A 20,258-nucleotide genomic window follows, 5' to 3' on the forward strand; every position below is an offset into this window, starting at 1 on the left:
GGACCTTTTGCTCACCAGTTCTTGGGGATAGTTAAGATAATTTTCCATGGCACACTAACTTGACTTATATGTCCAGGCTCTAAATAGTTGATAAGTGCACATTCTGTTTTGTGGCATGACTAGAATGACTTGCATGATCAGTGCAGTTTCAGGGAATAACTGACTCTCAAAACTATGCAGGGCAACATCTGTATTGGACATATGCTGACTAGAAAATCAACTGAGTTTATGAGAGCTTCTCATCAGGAACTCTTAATTGATTTATGTCAATTAATTTTAAAGGTACTAAAACTATTTTCAGGAGCTATCAACTTTAAATTTCTATACATCATAAAAACTGAAAGTACAAAAATACTCATTTTACCTATTACAGTCTCCTAAAGTTGAATCAATTACTGCAGTAATTGGATTGTAATTAGGAATTAGTGACTTACTGAAATGCCAAAGCTGGCAGCTTTTACTCTTTTTAGATAATTAGTTGCATTTATAAAAAGAAGACTAAAAGTCTACTTTATCTTTATATGACATTTTCTTAATATATTGTTCATTTTTTTCTCTTCCCTGTTTGTTCATTTCAAAAATATGAGACGTACATTGCAATAAAGACAACAGTAAAGAGTATAAAGAGAAATTTTTACAATAAAGAGAAATTTTGACCATTTTATCCCCATTTCACACCCTGGAAACCACATTTCAAATCCTGCTTTAATGAATTTGACTTATTTTATCTTCTACATATAAGATCACATCATTTTTGTTTTATGTATCTGGCTCATTTCATTTAGCCTTCTTTAAGACTATCAAATCAATTAGCAAATGAAAGTAAATAAAATAAAATGTTCTTAAAATAAAATTCCAAAGGATTTCTAAAGTATTTTTATTTTGATAGTAAAGTGATGACTTTTATTTAAACAATGAAATTTTGAGATGTTTACTGGAAAGTATATAATAGTTTTAGTTATTTCCAAGTATATGGTCTGTGATCTGAATTTATAGGAATAATATATAAAATATATATTAGTTGTATTGCATGCAGGATATGTTCTAAAATTACTCTGAATTTAAGAACTGAGTAATTTTTTAGGCTCTTTTGCCTTTTGAATAACCTCATCTCTTACTTGATCTTATCACCTGTATGTATTTTAATAATTGTTCACTTTGTAGTCAAATATGTATTCAGTCAAGTTTGAATTTATCAAATGTTTTACTTTTTTCTGCTGATAGGTGACAGTAGTTAAATACAGTGCTCATTTGAAAATAGAACATACATGTAATTAGAAAGAATACAATATAAAACAAATAAGTGTAACTCAAAAGGTTTAGATCTTTTTAAATTACAAAAGATATCTTCCCTGTTCCTCATATATCAATTTTTATACCGTATGCCATCCATTTTTAGAGATCTACAGCTGTAGCTATATTTGCTACATACATCATTATATGCTGATATATTTCAAGACACTAAACATTTTTGCCAGAAATTAAGACAGTTTTTAAGCACTTTGGCATGAAAATTAAAATATTTTTCATAAGTAATATATTATGAGAGTTACCTAAGATACACAACAATTTTCAAACTTAGGACTGTAAAATAATTTGATAATTTATATATCATTTTCTAATTAAATTTACAAAAGTAGTCAGAATTTGTATTTTTTTCCTGTGTAGCAGATGTCTAAAGTCATTCTCAAGGAAACCATCTTTATATATTTTATATAACATTCTGTGTTTAAGCCTATTTTTTCTGAATTCCACCTAATAACCACATATGGGCCATCTAATGATAAATCTTTAGGTGCCTACTTATTTTATTGACTATTCCATTTAAATCACAACTTGTCCCTGCTGGTCCTCCTGATGACAAGTAATCCTTAATTTCAAAACTTTTCATGAGTTATCTGACTTCTGAAAACTTTGCCAGCAAATCACTTTATACTAAGTGCTTTCATTAAAAAATCTATGATGATTCATCTTGGTTTAAAATATTATATATGTATGTGATATTCTTCCACCTGTTTGTAAGGGAAAGATGTGTTATAGACACAATGCAGTAGAGGTAGCAAAGACTTTCAAAATAGTATCATCTAATTGTTAACTCTCATTGCTCAAAAATCAAATTAAAATGCAAAAATTATTTGATTAAGTTAGTACAATTGAATCTTGGGAGGGAAACCTAATAAGAACAAGGCAAGGCTGTGTATGTAGGAAGTGAGGTATCCTATAGATTCTGATACCAGTAAGAATTGTTTTCTGTAGAACCTTGCTTGTGACTGAGATAGCAGTTTAAACATACTTAAATGCAATGTGAAGGAAGATCTAATAAATCTATTAAAGTTTTCTGTAGAGCAGCTTAGATAAGCATTTGTATAGTGAAATGTTGCAGCTATCATTACTAGTTGAATGACATTTGATTCATTTTCTGGAGCGTTCAGGCCCCAGAAACTAATCCAGCACGTTTCAGCCTATTTTTTGCTACAGTTTAAACATCTTTCTAAACCCTGTATCACCTTCTTCTCCTTTAATTTTTTTCTTATTTATAAAAACTTTTCTCTTCATGTTTTTATATACTTTGGTTTTGGAGTTTCATCTCTACTCACATGTACTATATTTATCATTTATATTGGAATTCAAATACCAACTTCTGTGGAAAGACATCCCCGAAGGCTGGATGATAATACATGTAGTAGCCTTGCAAGGGACAGTCAGGGGTTTGATCCCCTGACATTCCATATGGTTCTCTAAACTCATCAGTAATGATCTCTAATTATAGAGCCAGGAATAAGTGCAGGTCATAGCAGGTTGTGGCCCAAAACAAATAAAAACAAAACTAAAAAGAGGCTACTTTTCCCCAAAATCAATCATCCCATATTTGGTCTTCTCAAGGATCTTCATTTTAATCTGTAGTTAATGATTATCAAGTTATAACTTCAAGATACATTTTGTATGTGTTCTTTCTTAAAATATGGCAATGTAAGCAGCTGCAGGTAGAGGTAGCATATGTTTTTATATATGTGTACATAATATATATACATATATAGCATATATATTATCCATATGATCTAATGTAATGCTTTGGCCATAGTACATAATAAGTATATGTTCAATCAAACTCGATAAAACAGTTCAAAATAAAAAAGAAAACTTTCAAAGTGCAGAATTTCATTCTTACTCATAACTGAGTAGAAGTCCAATGTGACTATATGCTAAAGTTTCATTATACACCTATTTGTTGCTTGACAACTGGTTGTGTATAGATATTATTGTTAATAATATTATGATAAACATGTGTACATCTCTATTCAAATTAATGATTTTGTGTTCTTGGGATAGATACCAGACTATAAAGTGTAGTGTATATATATTACATATATATACATATATACATATACATATATATACACACTATATATGATAGTATGAAACCAAATGGTACCAAAAGATAGACAACCTCTAAAATCAGCATAATAAAATCAGGATCCCAGAGGTAAATTCTAAGATGTATGGGCACTTAATTTATGACAAATGGACTAGGTGTATGAAGTGGAGCAAGGAGAGCCTTTTCAGATCATGAAAACCCTCATGCCAAAAAAGTAAAATTACACCCCTATCTTATGCTATACACAAATGCCCATTGAAAATTAAGTAATTTGGTAAACAAATGTTTGTATAAAATATGTTAAGGAAAATATAGAATCTACAAGGACTCCAAGATCTTCACCTAAGATATATCTTTAATGTTATATTACCTTGGTAAAGAAAACAGAAATAGAAATAATTAAATGGGACTATATGAAACTAAAAAGCTTCTGCACTATAAAAAAATGAAACGTAAAATAAAAAGACAGATGATTGACTGGGAGAAATATTTGCATATTAAACTTATGAGAGAGGTCTAATTTCTAATAGGTATAAAGCACTTTCAAAATTCAACAAGAAAGCAACAGTATCAAAACGTAAGGACAGGAGATGAAAGGACACTTTCTAAAAAGCAGACATAAAAAAGGCTTGTAGGCATATGAAAACATGTTTGCTATCACTCATTATCAGAGAAACACAAATCAGAATGTTAGTGAGATATTGTATAAAAATAAAAAGAAAAGGCGCGGGCGAGGAAAGGGATGCCTCACCGCACCGAGCCAGGCCCAGGGCCTAGGGCAGCAGCTGTCTCTCCCGCCACCTGAGTTCGGTAGCCTCCGGCCACTTCCCCCACCCCGGGGAGGTTGATGGCGAAGATGTGGCAGGCGAAGAAGGAAGGAACTGAGCCAAGATGGTTGGTCTCACTTGCAGTTTATTCCAGTCTTCCCTCTATACACTCTCCATCCTCTCTACACCTTTCCGCCCTCTATACACTTTCCACCCCTATACACTTTCCCGCCTCTATACACTTTCCACCCCTTCACCTTCTCTCAGAACCCCTTTTATTGATCACGGCCCTTCCAAAGGGCCCAATACATTGACTTCACCAAAGGCACCAAAAGATCTTACAGGAAGAACGTTGAGGCAACATAATTCTCTTGTATCTGCAGGCCGTTAATCTAGGCCCCCCCGGAAAGAAGATACAAAACCAAAACGGAAGCCTTCTTTGGGCTGAAAGCACTCGGATTTACATCCCAAAGACCAGGCTGGGCTGCAGCCTGGAATCTACAATGTCAAATCAAGCCTGGCTAGCACCTTAGATCAAAGATGTAAGGGTCAAATATCAGCTAGGTTTCTGTGACAAAAGGTTTCTGTGATAAAACTCCAGAAGACAGCTGGAAAAGGGGAAATATTCCAACAAGATATCACTTCATACCAGCAAGAATAATTTCTGTCATAAATAATAGAAACAGTAAGTGTTAGTGAGGATGTGGTGAAAAAAAGAAACTTCATTCATTGCTAGTAAAATTGTTTCTTTGTTCTGGCTATTTAGAAAATGGAAGAATTCTCAAAGAAATATGACTAGAATTAATACATTATCCAGCATTTATGATTATACATGAAGGGTGCTACACCATCACCAAAGTGCCTTAGAACCTTCTCCATTTTGTTTGTTTGTTTGTTTGTTTGGTGGGGGACACACCCAGCTATGCTCAGGGGTTACTTCTGGCTCTGCACTCAGGAATTACTCCAGGTAGTGCTTAGAGGACGTCTAGGATGCTGGTGATTGAACCTGCAACCACCGCATGTAAGGCAAGCACCCTACCCACTATACTGTCTCTCCAACCCCACACAATATTATTCTTATGTTACTTCTAAATCTGTGTCTTATCTTCACTGCTGGTAATCTCAATTTTGTTATCCAAGGTCAGGTTTTGTCATCTTCCGATACTGTTTTTTCCTTTGTTTTATCTATATAACACAGGTGAGTGAAATTAGCCAATATAATTTGTCTTTCTCACTCTGACCTATTTTGCTTAATCAGATTATTAAAAGCCTGGAAAGATAGTTCAGTGTGTAAAGCAGTTGCCGAGCACATGTGTGACCTGAGTTCCATCCCCTCTGCCAAATGCGATTCTCTGAGTTCCACTAGGAGTTTACCCCTCAGAACAGAGCCAAGAGTAAATTCTAAGCACAGCCAAATGTAACCCCCAAACAAACAAAAAAAAAATCAGATTTCATTTATGATCCTCAGAAACAGGAATTCTTACTATATGCTTTTTTTGCTGAGAAGTCTTTGGTAATTGTCCAAATGTGTATACTCTGTGAAAAATCTTGGTACTCTAACTTCAAATCCCATCTCTCTTTTTTTTTTTTCTTTTTGGGTCACACCCGGCGATGCACAGGGGTCACTCCTGGCTCTGCACTCAGGAATTACCCCTGGCGGTACTCAGGGGACCATGTGGGATGCTGGGAATCGAACCCGGGTCGACCACGTGCAAGGCAAATGCCCTACCCGCTGTGCTATCACTCCAGCCCCCAAAATCCCATCTCTCTTGTCCTCTATTGTGTTTTCCCAAGCAGATGAGACTTTTCAAGAAAAGATAGTTGACTCTTCATATTAGTATTTGTGTACTTGGAAGCCCTTCTAATTTGTTTTTTCTGCCTCTGACTCCTTGATGATTCTAAAACACAAAAGTTAGTTACTCAGCATTTGAAAACAGATATCACTTCTATTCACATGAATATTGACTAGGGTTTTATTAAAAGATCCACCATGGCAATAGAGATTGAGAAACATAGTTTTAGATGGATAGTCAACTAAACTTGAAGGATGTATGATTACTCAAGGAAGAAAAATATTGAAGTCCTGCCAGTCATTTCTCAGGCAATACATACAGTCATTTTCCTGAGCTAGGACACATTCGCCTCCTTCACAACAGAGATAACCAAAAGTCACAATAAATTAGTAGCTCCAGGTCAAAGTCCAGAATCTCTGGGTCAGGTAATTCTCTTGCATGGACATTGAGTTTTTCTAAGTTGACTACCACAAGTAGTCAACAAGTAGGATTCTATATATTTTCCTCTGCCCTGTTCACATAACAGCTCAGATATCTAATACACAGTGACATCCTTGTATGACCACAATAAAACTTCAGTTTAGGGAAAAAAAGGGGGAGGAATACAGAGAAATTACTGGGTGCTGGTCACAATCCATCAATTAAAAGACCTCCTTATTCTTACATAAAATAAATTTCTCAGTTAACTCTCTGGCTACTCCTGTAATGTTCTGTGGGATCAGCTCTTGTCTACAAGCATTTCTGGCTTCTCTTTAGAAGATGGGTTTCATTCTAACAGCTCTCTTAGCATCTTGTTTTCTGATGCAGGCTTAGTGCCTCAAAGGTATTTCAGGGTTTACAAAAGTTACAAAATTTCTGTAGATTAGATGATGACACAGGCATTAGATGACAATATTTATTTTATTTTTGGTGAGTTTCTTATATAAGCAAATTTAAATTTTAGTCTAGGAATTGTTCTGAAGTCCATCTTTCATATATTTCATTATCTCTAAATTTATCCCTTCCTTCTCTCCCTTCATTGTAAATGTGGGTTATTTAAAGACATGGGTGACAAGAATAGTAGAGATAAAGACCAGGAGGTTTGCTGCACCGCTTGGGAGCCGGCCTCACATGCTGGGGGAATAGGCAACTCAGATAGAGAAGGAAGCACCAAGGAAAGGGTGTTTGGAGGTCCCGCTCTGGATTGGAGATGCGTCCTGAAACTAGATTATAGTCCGAACACGATGGCCACTCAATGCCTCTATTGCAAACCACAACACCCAAAAGGAGGGAGAGAACAAAAGGGAATGCCCTCCACAGAGGTGTCTGTGGGGGGGAAGGGGTAAGGGTGGTGGGAGGGATCCTGGGATCATTGGTGGTGGAGAATGGGCACTGATGGAGGGATGGATACTCGATCATTGTATGACTGAAACACAAACATGAAAGTTTGAAAGTAGGTAACTGTATCTCGTGGTGATTCACTAATAAAATTTTTTTTAATTTTTTTTAAAGAGGAAAAAAGAAGTGACATTGCTGCTGAAAGCCTATAAAAATCAAATACAAATGGTTACAAAGCAAAAAGAAAAAGAAAAGAAAAAAATATGGGTAAAAACAGAAAATTTGGTGTTATACTAACATTGGATAGTACTATTACCCCTTTGCCTACTTATATCTATGGCAAGATAGCTAGCTACCAATCAAAGTTGCCATACCCCCACTTAATTATGAAGTTTGCTTTTGGAAATTACTTCTAAATCAAGTACTGTGTTCAGGCAGTACGTCATTATGGGACCAGAAGAATAGTACTGAATGCATTATAACTTCACATCTGAGATTGTTATGTCTTCTTTACATTTTCTGCCTCCTTTTTAGTAGTTCCAGCTCAATATTCTGGGTTATCTTGAAAATCACGTATTGAGGATGAAAGTTCTACCAACCGATCTCTGAATACTGGCTTGAAGTCAAATCCATGCCTCTGTGTCCAGTCATATCTAACAATTGTTTCATGAGTAATACATAAATGTTATTGAGCTAAGGGACAAAAGATTTGAGGGTGTTTATGATTACTTTGTGCTACCATAATGAAGATGGAATCCACTCTTGATGTTCTTTGAATTTCTGGGGTTCAAAGATTCTCTGGAGGCCAGAATGATAGTGCAGCAGGTAAGGTAGTTGCTTTGCACATGACCAATCTGGGTTTGATCCCATACCCCGTGGATCCCCAGTGCCTCCATGAGTGATTCCTGAGTGCACAACCAGGAATAAGCTCTACACACTGACAGGTGTGACCCAAAGTCAAAAATAAATGAAAATAAGAAAAATATTTGGGGGGAAATAAAGTACAATACTCTAAGTCAAAATCTAAAGAGTAAATTGTTTTCACAGATTGAGTATGTGACCTCTAGTTTGTTGATGAGATTCATACTGGATCTAGCTTTGTGAGACACAGACCTTAGGGACTGCGGAGAATTTATTTGGGGATGGTAAGAGTTGGGTAGCGACCCTGAGATTCCTGGAAATTTTGTCAGCTATACATATTTATTTAATTAATTCTGACTTTTGAAAACAGCTCAAATTCATTATTTTGGCTTGCAGTTCAGAACCATGACTAATACTCCATGGGAGATGACTGAAGCAAGCCTAAAATAGTGATCCATAAAACACTGATTCACTCTAAGCAATAGGAACTGGCTTATTTCTTAAAGGTAATTTTGAATATATAAAATTTAGCTTTTTATTTTCATGAAACTAAAAATGTAAAGGGGTTTTTTTTTAGAATTAGAATAATGCATTAGAATTTAGTAATTGCAAATGCACTTAGCTCTCATTGATGGTCTTTCTACCACGAAATTCAGCCTCCAATTTATTTTAACCTTTACTGTTTATTCACAGCTAAAAAGACTGATACTATATTATTTTTAGACCATAATCACTAGGGTCTAAATGACTCTAAAATGTGCATGTTTTCTTAAGAATAGCTTTTCTCAAATTTTTTCTTTTTAGTTTGGTGGCTTTATAAATAACACATAAAATATTGTAAGAAGCAGAGTTGGAGTCCAGTTAACTTAGTCTGATACATCCAATGTTCACTTATAATGGAGAACTTTTACATAAACAATCATTATGCATATTGCTTTTCATAATGACATTCAGAACTGAGAGATCCATGCTGTGGGTGGTTGTTTTCTTTTGTCTACCCCCCCCCACCAATATTACTGGAAATCTAAAGGCACATCTAAAATGAGCAACATTTCACTCTGCAGGAATTTTAGCTATTCTCCCTCTCAAAATACATACTTTCATTATTCATAATTATGAAATTGATTATTTAATGAAATTGTAGCATTTGGTTATCATTCGTTTTACTATTCGACCTTCCATAATTCTGAGCCTATATAAATAATGTGCTATTTAAGTGACACAATGGGATTTTACAACAGATTAATTAGAATATCACAGATGAAAGTGCTCTACCATAATATAAACAGCTTAATTTACTATAACCAAGGGAGTATCCTAATAGTAATATCTCAAAACTTCTAAGAGGAGATTATTACTTTTACATGTAAATACCTAAGATTATATACTGTATTAAAATTTAATGAGGCTAATTCACACAGTAAACTGTAGCTCTTTTTCCTATCTTAAAGGAGGGTAAATTTTATGGTGCCCAGTAAAACATACCACAGTTAATTCATTTCATTAATTTCAATTCATGATTACAGTAAAAACAAACCCTAATGAATGTGATTTGCAAAGCATCAGAAGTCTAATTCCAACACGACTTCTAAAGTTTGTTTTTCTTAACTATAAATCAAATTTATTAATTGACCACTTTCAACTTATGGCAACATCTGTTGTATTAATAATGATAACTGATCTCTCTTTGTAGCAGTATAATTTCTATCAGGAAGCACAGGGATATTAAAGCACTTGTCTTGCATTTGTGAGGTCCTTGGTTAGATCCCAGCACTAGAAAAAGGGGTAGGAAAGTGAGGTACAAACCAGCTGAGCTGAGGAGATAGTCCAAAGGTCCAGAGAATGTATTTTATATTATGCAGAAGATGCACTTTAGCCCCACAAGCACCACTTTGGGAATGTTCCTCCCCCTAGAAATATGCTTAAGGATGCTACAAGCACTGTAGTAGCTAGGCTCTGAAGACTTCAAAGCAGACTTAAGGTTCAGGGAGCTTCATATTCTCAAGAGTCTTTGACCAAATACACCAGAACCATAACATAAATATAGACACAATTATGACCATGTTACAGTTACAAAAAAATAAACAATAAAAGAAAATTGCATCAGTAAATCTATTAAAGATATTTTCCCATGGGGAAAAAATTAACTAATGGAAAAATCTTAAAAAATATATTCTTCTGTTTAAAATAAAAATTATTAAAGTTTCCAGGAATCTCTGAGCCCAGAGCAGGGAGTAGCCTCCAAGCACCATTGGATTAGCACCCTAACAAACAGAATCTAGATTCATTTTCATAAAGGAAGATTAAATGAGTGAATTTGGAACCAAATAGCAATGAATGTGAAATCACCACAATAGTGGGCTGACCATGGGATTCAGTTAATTTAAATGTTTAAATTTTACACAAAATCATTGATTCTGAAGGATATATACATACCTCTGTTCAAAGTCACAATTAGTACAATAGCCAAGATATGGAAACAACCCAAGTAACCAACTGCCCATGAAAGGATTAGGAAGTTCTGGTGTAGTTGGCCTATCCTTCGCCAACTACAAGACCAAGATGACTGCCCTCCAACATCCTGATGTATCTATTACATCTTCCAGAAAGACAATGGAGAGGATTATTCAAGACTTCTACTCAGATCTCTTTGACAGCCATGTCCACCTGCCCACATATCAAATTTCGCAGGATGAATATGTCGTTCCCAAAGTCCTCCCTTCCGAAACCCAACACGCCATTTTGTTGGTAAAGACGCGTACAGTACCTGGTCCGGACAAGGTCAGACCCGAACACCTGAAGAATCTGCCGCCAGTACTCATCAATACACTGGCTCTGCTCTTCACACACTACCTATCTGAATGCAAGGTTCTGTCTCAGTGGAAAACCAGTAGGACCATTCTGTTGTCCAAGAAGGGAGACATCCACGACATTGGCAACTATCGCCCAATCTGCCTGCTGTCTGTCGTCTACAGGTTGTTCACTCGTGTCGTCCTGAACAGAATAGGCAGAACACTAGACTAAGGACAACCATGCGAGCAAGCTGGGTTCTGAAGGGGATTCAGCAGGATAGACCATATCTACACAGTAACCAAACTCATTGAAGTTTCTCGAGAGTTCAAGACGCCGCTCTGTCTAATGTTCATCGACTTAAAGAAGGCCTTCGATTCTGTTGAGACTGAAGTGGTCATCGAAGCCAAACAGGGCTTTCAAACTCAATATATCAAAATCCTCGTCGAGCTGCATTGTGGATTCACCACCAGGATCTCACCATTCTACAAGGAAGTGAGAAGGGTGCGGCAGGGTGATACCATTTCACCTAAACTCTTCAGTTCCACCCTCAAGAACATCATGGAACGACTGGAATGGGAAGGAATGGGAGTGAAGATAGACGGTCGGCAATTACACCACCTCCGCTTCACTGATGACATCGTTCTCATAACACCAAACATTAGCCCAGCAGCACAAATGCTGGCTGACTTAGACCAGGAGTGTGGAAAGGTAATTGCAGCTGAATCTCAACAAGACGATGCTCATGAAAAATGAACTTGTCCCTGAAGCTCTATTTGCTCTCAATGGAACGAATATCTCCGAATGCAGCAGCTATGCGTACCTGGGTCGAGAAATCAACATGAGGAACGACTTGGCGCCAGAACTGCACAGGAGGAAGAGAGCAGTGTGGAATGCCTTCAACAATGTCGAAGAAGTGGTTAAGAGGATGAAGAACCTCCAACTTTGGGCACATCTTTTCGATTCCTCCGTTCTTCCTACACTGACATACGCCTCAGAGACCTGGGCCCTACGCAAACAGGATGAGAACGCTATTTGGGTATCCCAAAGAGGAATCAAAAGAGCTATGCTAGGAGTATCCCATCTCACTCAAGTGAGAGAAGGAATTCGGAGTTCTGACCTCCATCGATGGTCAAGAATTAGGGACGCTGTCGCGTTTGCCAAGATATCAAAAATCAGATGGGCTAGTCATGTAATGCGATTCGGAGAGGACCGCTGGACTGGAGCTATTACCGATTGGATTCCATGGGCTCGTGCAAATCAAAGATCAATGGGACAACAAGTGATACAAGTGATACACACAGTGGAAAAATCTGCAAATATAAGCGAGAACAAAATTATGCAATTTGCCACAATACGGAAGGAACTAGAGAAAAATCATGCTGACTGAAGTCTGTATGAAGGAAAGCGATAGGTACAAAATGATTGATTGGTCTCTCTTATCTAAAGATATACAGTGGAGTAACAACAAAAGGTCAAAGTTAGCACAGTGGAAGAACTGAACCACACGACTGTGGTGGACATAGGGCAGTTGAAGGGCAGGGGCATTGGAGTCACTGAGGAAGAGAAGTGCGGACACGGGATGGGTTTGGTGGAATTATGTAAATGGAAACCATCATTAAGAGTATTATAAATCACAGATCATCAATCAATATTTCAAAAGTTTAATAGGAACTGGAGAGATAGTACACCCGGTAAGGTACTTGCCTTGAATGTGGCTCACCCAACTTTGATCTCCAGAAACCCATATATGGTATCTTCTAGCCCTGTCCGAGATGGTCCCTGAGGGCAGAGCCAGGTGTAAGCCCTGTAAATTATGTGGTGTGGCCCCAAAACTAAAAATAAAGTGAAATAATTGTTTGACTTTTAATAATACTCTAATTTTGGAGAGTCAGAAATTGCAGAGGAATATTAGAAAATGAACTGACATGTTTATTAGTATATTTGATGCAAATTACAGCATTATCTCCAAAAAGGAATAATGGTGGTATTTTATCTCACTGTTTCTGCCAAGTGAGATTGAAAGAATTCATGCAGATTTACCATTTCAGGTGCATTAATTACACCAATAAGTATTGTTGGGTAGGTGCTACATATAAACTTAATTTCATATAGATATTAGTAGTCACCCACTACCCAAATGCTGCCACGCTCCAGGCCGCTTTCAATATGCTCGGTCTGAGCCTCACACATGAGGGAACATATCCCTGAACACATCATAAGACACTCCCTACCCATTTTTCATAAAATCATAGAGGGAAATATTATATATATATATATATACATATACCTCTCAGAGAGCCTGGCAAGCTACAGAGAGTATCCTGCCCGCACGGGAGAGCCTGGCAAGCTCCCCGTGGCGTATTCAATATGCCAAAATCAGTAACAATAACAGGTCTTATTCCCCTGACCTGAAATAGCCTCCAATCATTGGGAAAGATGAGTAAGGAGAGACTGCTAAAATCTCAGGACTGGGACGAATGGAGACATTACTGATGCCCGCTCGAGGAAATCAGTGAACAACAGGATGACAGTGATACAGTGATTAGTAGTCAAGTACTTAGCAACTGACATGATAGCAGCTAATAAGACAAAATTGTGGACAAAGAGAAGCTCAGTAGTATATATTTTTGATAACTTATGATTGCCCAGTTTATCTTAAATTGGCTAATAAGCCTGAACTTTAGTAATGTTCTCCATGTATTCTCCTCAAGAAATTGAAAAAACAGGATGAGGAATTGTAATAAAAATTATTAGAAAATCCCAAGTGTCCTATATATAAAATATTCAAGAATTTTCCACATCAAATTATTAATCAGATACATGTGGTAAATGTATGTATATTTAGGTTTGAAAAGCCTTTAGTTACATATAGATTTCATTTTAAGAGGTGATATTTAGTTTTATTTAAAATGAATACAGTAAATGAAGAGGTACTTTGTGGCAAATAATTTAAGATTCTGGAACAATAGGATTCCTTTCAGATTCAGTAATTACTTAAATTACTTTAGATTATGCAAATAAAAATTTTTGAAGATATTTGAAAATTTTCATGAGTCCTACTTTTACACTTCACCAAACACTAGCAGTTATCAAAATAGTAATTTTAAGGGTTGAGATATGGCATAATGAAAATGTAAAGAGCATAATAATTCAAAGTATAATTTAGAAATAAATTAGCTTAAGGGATAATTGTTTATAAGAAGGAAAATATGTAAATCAGTGGCAACTAAATGTTCTTTAAAGGAAATTAGTTATATAGGAAGGAATATACAGCTTCTGGACACCTGATAAAGCATATGAGTTCAGACCAGAAAATTCTTCAAGTTATCTCAGTGTAAAAAGGGAAACTCAACTTCTGTTACCTAAATTTTGTTTGTGTATAATAAAAACAGTGTTTTATGTGTGGTGTTGTTGGTTTGGGGGCTTCTGCCATCTCTGTGTTTATGTTTCTGGCAGTGCTCTGGGAACATGTGATGCCAGCGACCAACCCGCAACCTTAGCCTGCAGCAAAGCATGCCCTCAGCCCATTGAGCTATGTCTCCCGTCTGTTTTTCCAAATTTTAAAAAGAGATTAAGAACATAAAATTGTATTTTCACATTAGCAGTACTATAAGTCTGTGGCATGCATCTATGCTACTTTGTAGATTTTTAAAATAGTAATATTTAAAGATAATATCTTATATTTTACTTTCTTCATGACTTTCAGCTTCCCCATGGGTTGATAACAGCAGAACTCCAAACAAGATTGATCTTTATGATGTTCGCAGAAGACCATGGTTAGTATAATTCTTAGTCTTGAAAAGACAAAGTAGACAAAAGAAGGTGAAATTTCCTATTAAAATGTTGAGAGTGAACTTTTCCATTATGAGTATGAATGTTATGTAATTATTTAAAGTAGCTATGATGATCTTTTCCTTTTTTTTCCTTTTTTAATAGATAAGCTTTGTTAAATGTGTAAATCAAGAGGTGTTCAAGTAAACACAAATAACAGATACTGTTCAATTAATTTCTCAAGTGTATTTAAAATGAACTACTTTAATTTTATATTTAATATCATCTCCAAACCACTTTTATCTGGTGAGAATTTCTACTGTGAGACTCTGCCTTTCAGTACGTCTAGAGTAGATCTCTATTCCAGTGTTCAAATAGACTAGGAGAGTTTGCCTCTGGCAGTGAACTAATGAGAACTGGCTCCAGGTAAGACTTCCCTAAGTTATAGACATATAGTTTAGATTCTGTTTTTCACAAAAGAGGTCTTCTTTGTTTCTCCCTACTAACACAAATTATATCCCTAAAATAAAACTTGGAGAATACAACTCCTCGTTTTAATCACTCAGAAACAACTATTACACCCTTGTATTTTGAGGATTTTTTTCCCCAATATGAATATCCTTTAAAAATACCCACATTGTATTCAATATATATTGCTTTATAACCTGGCTCTTTCATACCAGTACCTTTGAGTGCCCCTTTATAAAGAAATGTATGTCATAAAATGTAACTATAGGTAACTTATTGAAGAAATTTCTTATGACTGGACATATAGATTATTTCCCCTTAGGGTTAAGATAAACTAAGATTCCATAATGGTTGATTTCAAGAAGAGTTGTTCTCTTTTGATTTCTTTCTTTGTTTTTTTGTTTTGTTTTGTTTTTGTTTTGAGACCTCCTGCCACTGGCTCTGAGCTCACTGATCAGGATCACTCCGCATGCAGCAGAACTCTGGTCTGCTGAGTACAATATAAGGGCTCTACCTTACATTGTACCATACTCTTCACCCTAGTTGTTATTTTTCTTTGGCCTCCTGGCAGTGCTCAGAGGATCCCAGGCCTCCATCATTAATCTTGGTCAATCAGGGACCAAAGCTTGGAGAACCCTCTAGTGCCTTTCCATGCAAGACATGCACCTTAACCCCTGTATTGTTTTTTAGAACCCCGCGTTAGAAGTTTTTGAAATTGCCTCTTAAATGTTCCAGTTGCAATTTAAACAAGGAATAACCACGTATAATAGTGTTACGTGTTATCAGTTCACATACTGTTCATATTGTACTAAGCCTGGTGACTTAAATTGCTCCAAACATGGGGACTCTATTGCCAGGGGTTATTGAATAGAGGCAAACTGACACCAAATGTTTTTTGTTCAGGAATCTGTTGTTTGAGAGAAACTGTAAGAGCTCACTGTCAGGCAAAAGAGAAGAAAATACTTCATCCTCTTCATTTTTCCCATTGAGAGGCATGCCAGGACATTAAGATGATGGACATTGGGACTGAAGAGCTAGTATTGTGGATATTGTGTTAGTATCAAACTTGGACAATCCAGATTTGATCCCTGACACTCTGAGGGGTTCATAGAGCCCCTCTAGGAATAAATCCTGAACAGCTCTGGCTGTGGACCCCCCAAAATAAACAAAAATAAGATGATAGACATTAGATTGGTTTGCTTTCCTTTGAAATATTCTGTCCACATTTCCTAATGTTGGGGCTGGAGCGATAGCACAGCGGGTAAGGCGTTTGCCTTGCATGCGGCCGACCCGGGTTTGATTCCCAGCATCCCATATGGTCCCCTGAGCACCGCCAGGAATGATTCCTGAGTGCATGAGCCAGGAGTAACCCCTGTGCATGGCCGAGTGTGACACAAAAAGCAAACAAAATAAATAAATAATTTTAAAAAATATATAGCACATTCCCTAATGTTAGGTTGAGAGTTGTAGTGGAAAGTTGAATTCAAGTGAACCTATTCCTGTGTTTCCCCTTTGGTGTCCGGGCATCTTATGTTTTAGAATCTCTTCACCTGTGATTAAGATTAACTTGACAATAGCTGACTTGTCTAAATAACATTACCCTAGAGTTGCTTTAAATGTGTATTCAGTAGCTACAGGGTTAGAATTCATTTTAAGAATCAGCATTGTACTGATTCAGCATTGTACTCATCTTTGGAATATAGAACAACAGAGTATGAGACTAATACCCAAGAATAGTAATATATAATGCCAGGAGGTTGGCTCCATAGCTTGGAAGCGGGCCTCACACACTGGGGGAAAGACATCCCAGATAGAGAGGGGAACACCAAGTAATATGTGATTGGATATCCTGCGCGGGAGGGGAGATGCGTGCTGAAAGTAGACTAGAGACTGAACAGGATGACCACTCAATACCCCTATTTGGAACCACAACACCCAAAAGGAAAGAGAGATATCAAATTGGAATGCCCCACTACAGAGGCGGGGTGGGGTGGGGGGATGGGACTGGGGGGGTGAGGGGGATACTGGGTTCATGGGTGGTGGAGAATGGACACTGGTGGAGGGATGGGCTCTCAAACATTACATGAGGGAAAAACAAGCATGAAAATGTGTGAATCTGTAACTGTACCCTCACTGTGACTTGCTAATAAATAAATAAATAAATAATCAGCGTTGTGAGTTCACTTCCAGGAGATTCATAGGCATTAGGAAGTTTGAGAGCCACCCCTTGAAACTCTTAGTAATAAGTTATTAGTTATTCTATTTTACGCTTCTGTTACACTTTATATTCTTTTCTGCTGGTATTAATTTTGCACATCCCTAAGCCTTCTCTGCATGTGTGCTTATCTTTTTTATATTTTAAAATGTGACAAGCTTATTATTGCTCAGTATTGTTATTTATAAGAATTGACTTTACAGCCTAGAGTAAACCAGTTATAATTAGGGATTATTGTTTCCAGGATAATATTCTCTAATTGTTAATTTCCTTTTTTGCTTCTACAGATTAAAATATGTCTTCTTTTGGGGGTATAAATACCTGATTTTAAAAGTATATTTGCTATTGTGGTAAATACAGTTTCTTAAAACTTTATATTACAGAAGCAGGAATTTAATAGTATTGTCCACTGAGATATAGTGGGAGCTTGTCTGCTTAAAAAATTTCTTAAGAAAATTTAGTTCAATAAGTATTGTTATTTGGTATCATTCAGTTTTAAAAATACATTTGCATGTTTGTTTCAGGTATATCCAAGGAGCTGCATCTCCTAAAGACATGCTTATTCTGGTTGATGTGTGAGTGGTTAAATCTTATAATATACATATATATATATATATATATATATATTGCTGGTAATAGAGGACTTTATAGATAACAGTAGTCAAATGTTAGGACTGAGCTCTTTGTTGATTGGTTAATAAAAGGCAATATATATGATGACGTCCATGTCTGAACAGGTAAGCAACATTACAATGTAAAACAGAAAGAAATTAACTCATTAAAATGAGAAAACTATATCAGACTTGACAATTATACGTGATTCTGAAATGAGCTTTTTGCAGAAATACTTATTGGCTTCCATTGTTTTGCCATATGTTATTGGGGGAGCGGGTAGAAGGGGATAGAGCTTGACAGGGCAACAGTGCTCAGAGCTACTCCTGGTTTTGTATTCAGAGGTCAATCCTGGCAATTCTTGGAATCAAACCAGTGTTTTCTATGTGCGAGGCAAGCCCCTAAATTTCTATGCTCTCTATATCGTCTCAGTTTATATTTTAAATAACAGTAAAGTATCACTGTCATCCTGTTGCTCATCAATTTGTTCGATCAGGCACCAGTAACGTTTCTCATTGAGAGACTTATTGTTACTGTTCTTGGCATATCCAATATGCCACGGGTAGCTTGCCAGGCTCTCTGAGAGGGGTGGAGGAATCGAACTCGGGTCGGCCACGTGAAACGTGAATGCCCAACCACTGTACTATCGCTCCAGCCCAACAGTAAAGTATATAAATTAAAAAAAAAACTATAGTTCCTGATTCCACTCCCCCTAATATACACAGATACACACACACACACTCACACACACACTGTCCCGATATATATGTGTATATATATATATATGTATATATATATTGCTTTTTGGGTCACACCCGGCGATGCACAGGGGTCACTCCTGGCTCTGCACTCAGGAATTACCCCTGGCTGTGCTCAGGGGGGGACCATATGGAATGCTGGGAATTGAACCCGGGTCGGCCGCGTGCACGACATCAGTAACGTCTCCATTGTGAGACTTGTTGTTACTGTTTTTAGCATATCAAATACGCCCCGGGTAGCTTGCCAAGCTCTGCCATGAGGGCAGGATACTCTCTGTAGCTTGCCAGACCCTCTGAGAGGGACGGAGGAATCGAACCTGGGCCAACTGCATGCAAGGCAAGCGCCCTACCTGCTGTGCTAAAATAAAAAAACTATAGATCCTGATTCTACCCCCCCCCACACACACACACATGTAGAATCATTTAAGTTAGCACTTAGCTATTTATGATTCAGGGGTTTAGTTATAGTGAAGCTCAATGTTCAGAATGGGACTTTATAGAGGAAATACTGATACAAGGAAAGAATTCCATGATTAATCATTTTATCTTCATATGCTATAGGCTCAGATATCTGTTATTTGTAATCGTCCAAGAACATTAACTGTCAAATTTGAAATACAAAAATGAAATCGTGTGTGCTACTGAAGCTGGAGAAATAGTGTAGCAGGTTGGCACTTCCCTTATGTACATGCAGCTGACCCAGGTTCCATCCTGAAACCCTGTATGGTTCCCTGAGTCCCACCAAGAGAGAGGCCTGAGCACATAGTGAGGAGTAAGCCCTGAGCACTTACAGATGTACCTTCCCCCCAAAAAAAAATGAACATGGAGTTTTACTTTTAAAAGGTAATAAAAATAAATCAAAAACCTGAGCTATAAAACACTCAGATTACTTTTCATGAGAAAAAAGTGTTAAATTTCATATATTCTTTTTCACAGTGAAAGAAATAGAAACCAGTGGTTTGTAGGCAAATAAATTTATATCACAGGCTAGTATCAACATTCAAATATCTCTTCATTATAATCTGAAATAAGCAAACTCAAAACTATAAAATCTCATTGGCGATAAAGAAGACAATTCAACAAGTATTGAATTTTATTTCATTTTATTTTTTTGGGTTTTGACTATACCTGGTAATATTCAGGACATGCTCTTGGGTCCGAAGTCAGGGATCACTTCTGTCAGGGATCAGGAGACCATATGGGGTGTTAGGGATTGAACCTACGTCGATCACATGCAAGTGTCCTACCTGCTGTATTTACTCTCTGGCCCTAGAGCTTTATTTAACATTTTTATTTAATTTATTTGGAAGTTCTTAAGCTACATCTTACTCTAAATAAATTATTGAGTGATTTTAGCATATGCTGATCCTTACATATAAATTTAAATACTAATGTGATATGGTATAATACTACTGGATATATGATAATTCCCAGAAATATTGTTTTAAATTTAGAAACCACTTGTTTTTTCCCCGAGATTGAATATATATGTGAAAATGAAGCAATTTCAAAAATACTATTTTCTGT

General features: G+C 36.6%; 1 protein-coding gene across 2 annotated transcripts in view; it reads left to right on the forward strand.

The window, feature by feature from the left end:
* CACNA2D1 (calcium voltage-gated channel auxiliary subunit alpha2delta 1) overlaps positions 1-20,258 on the forward strand; it is a 459,233-nt gene that overhangs the window by 333,265 nt on the left and 105,710 nt on the right. For both annotated transcript variants that reach the window (XM_055124139.1, XM_055124138.1), the window contains exons 8-9: positions 14,614-14,683; positions 17,886-17,936. In XM_055124139.1, the coding sequence (XP_054980114.1) occupies positions 14,614-14,683; positions 17,886-17,936 (121 nt within the window). The remainder of the gene's footprint in view (positions 1-14,613; positions 14,684-17,885; positions 17,937-20,258) is intronic.

This window comes from Sorex araneus, chromosome 1 (genome assembly GCF_027595985.1).
Source record: "Sorex araneus isolate mSorAra2 chromosome 1, mSorAra2.pri, whole genome shotgun sequence".
NCBI lineage: Eukaryota > Metazoa > Chordata > Mammalia > Eulipotyphla > Soricidae > Sorex > Sorex araneus.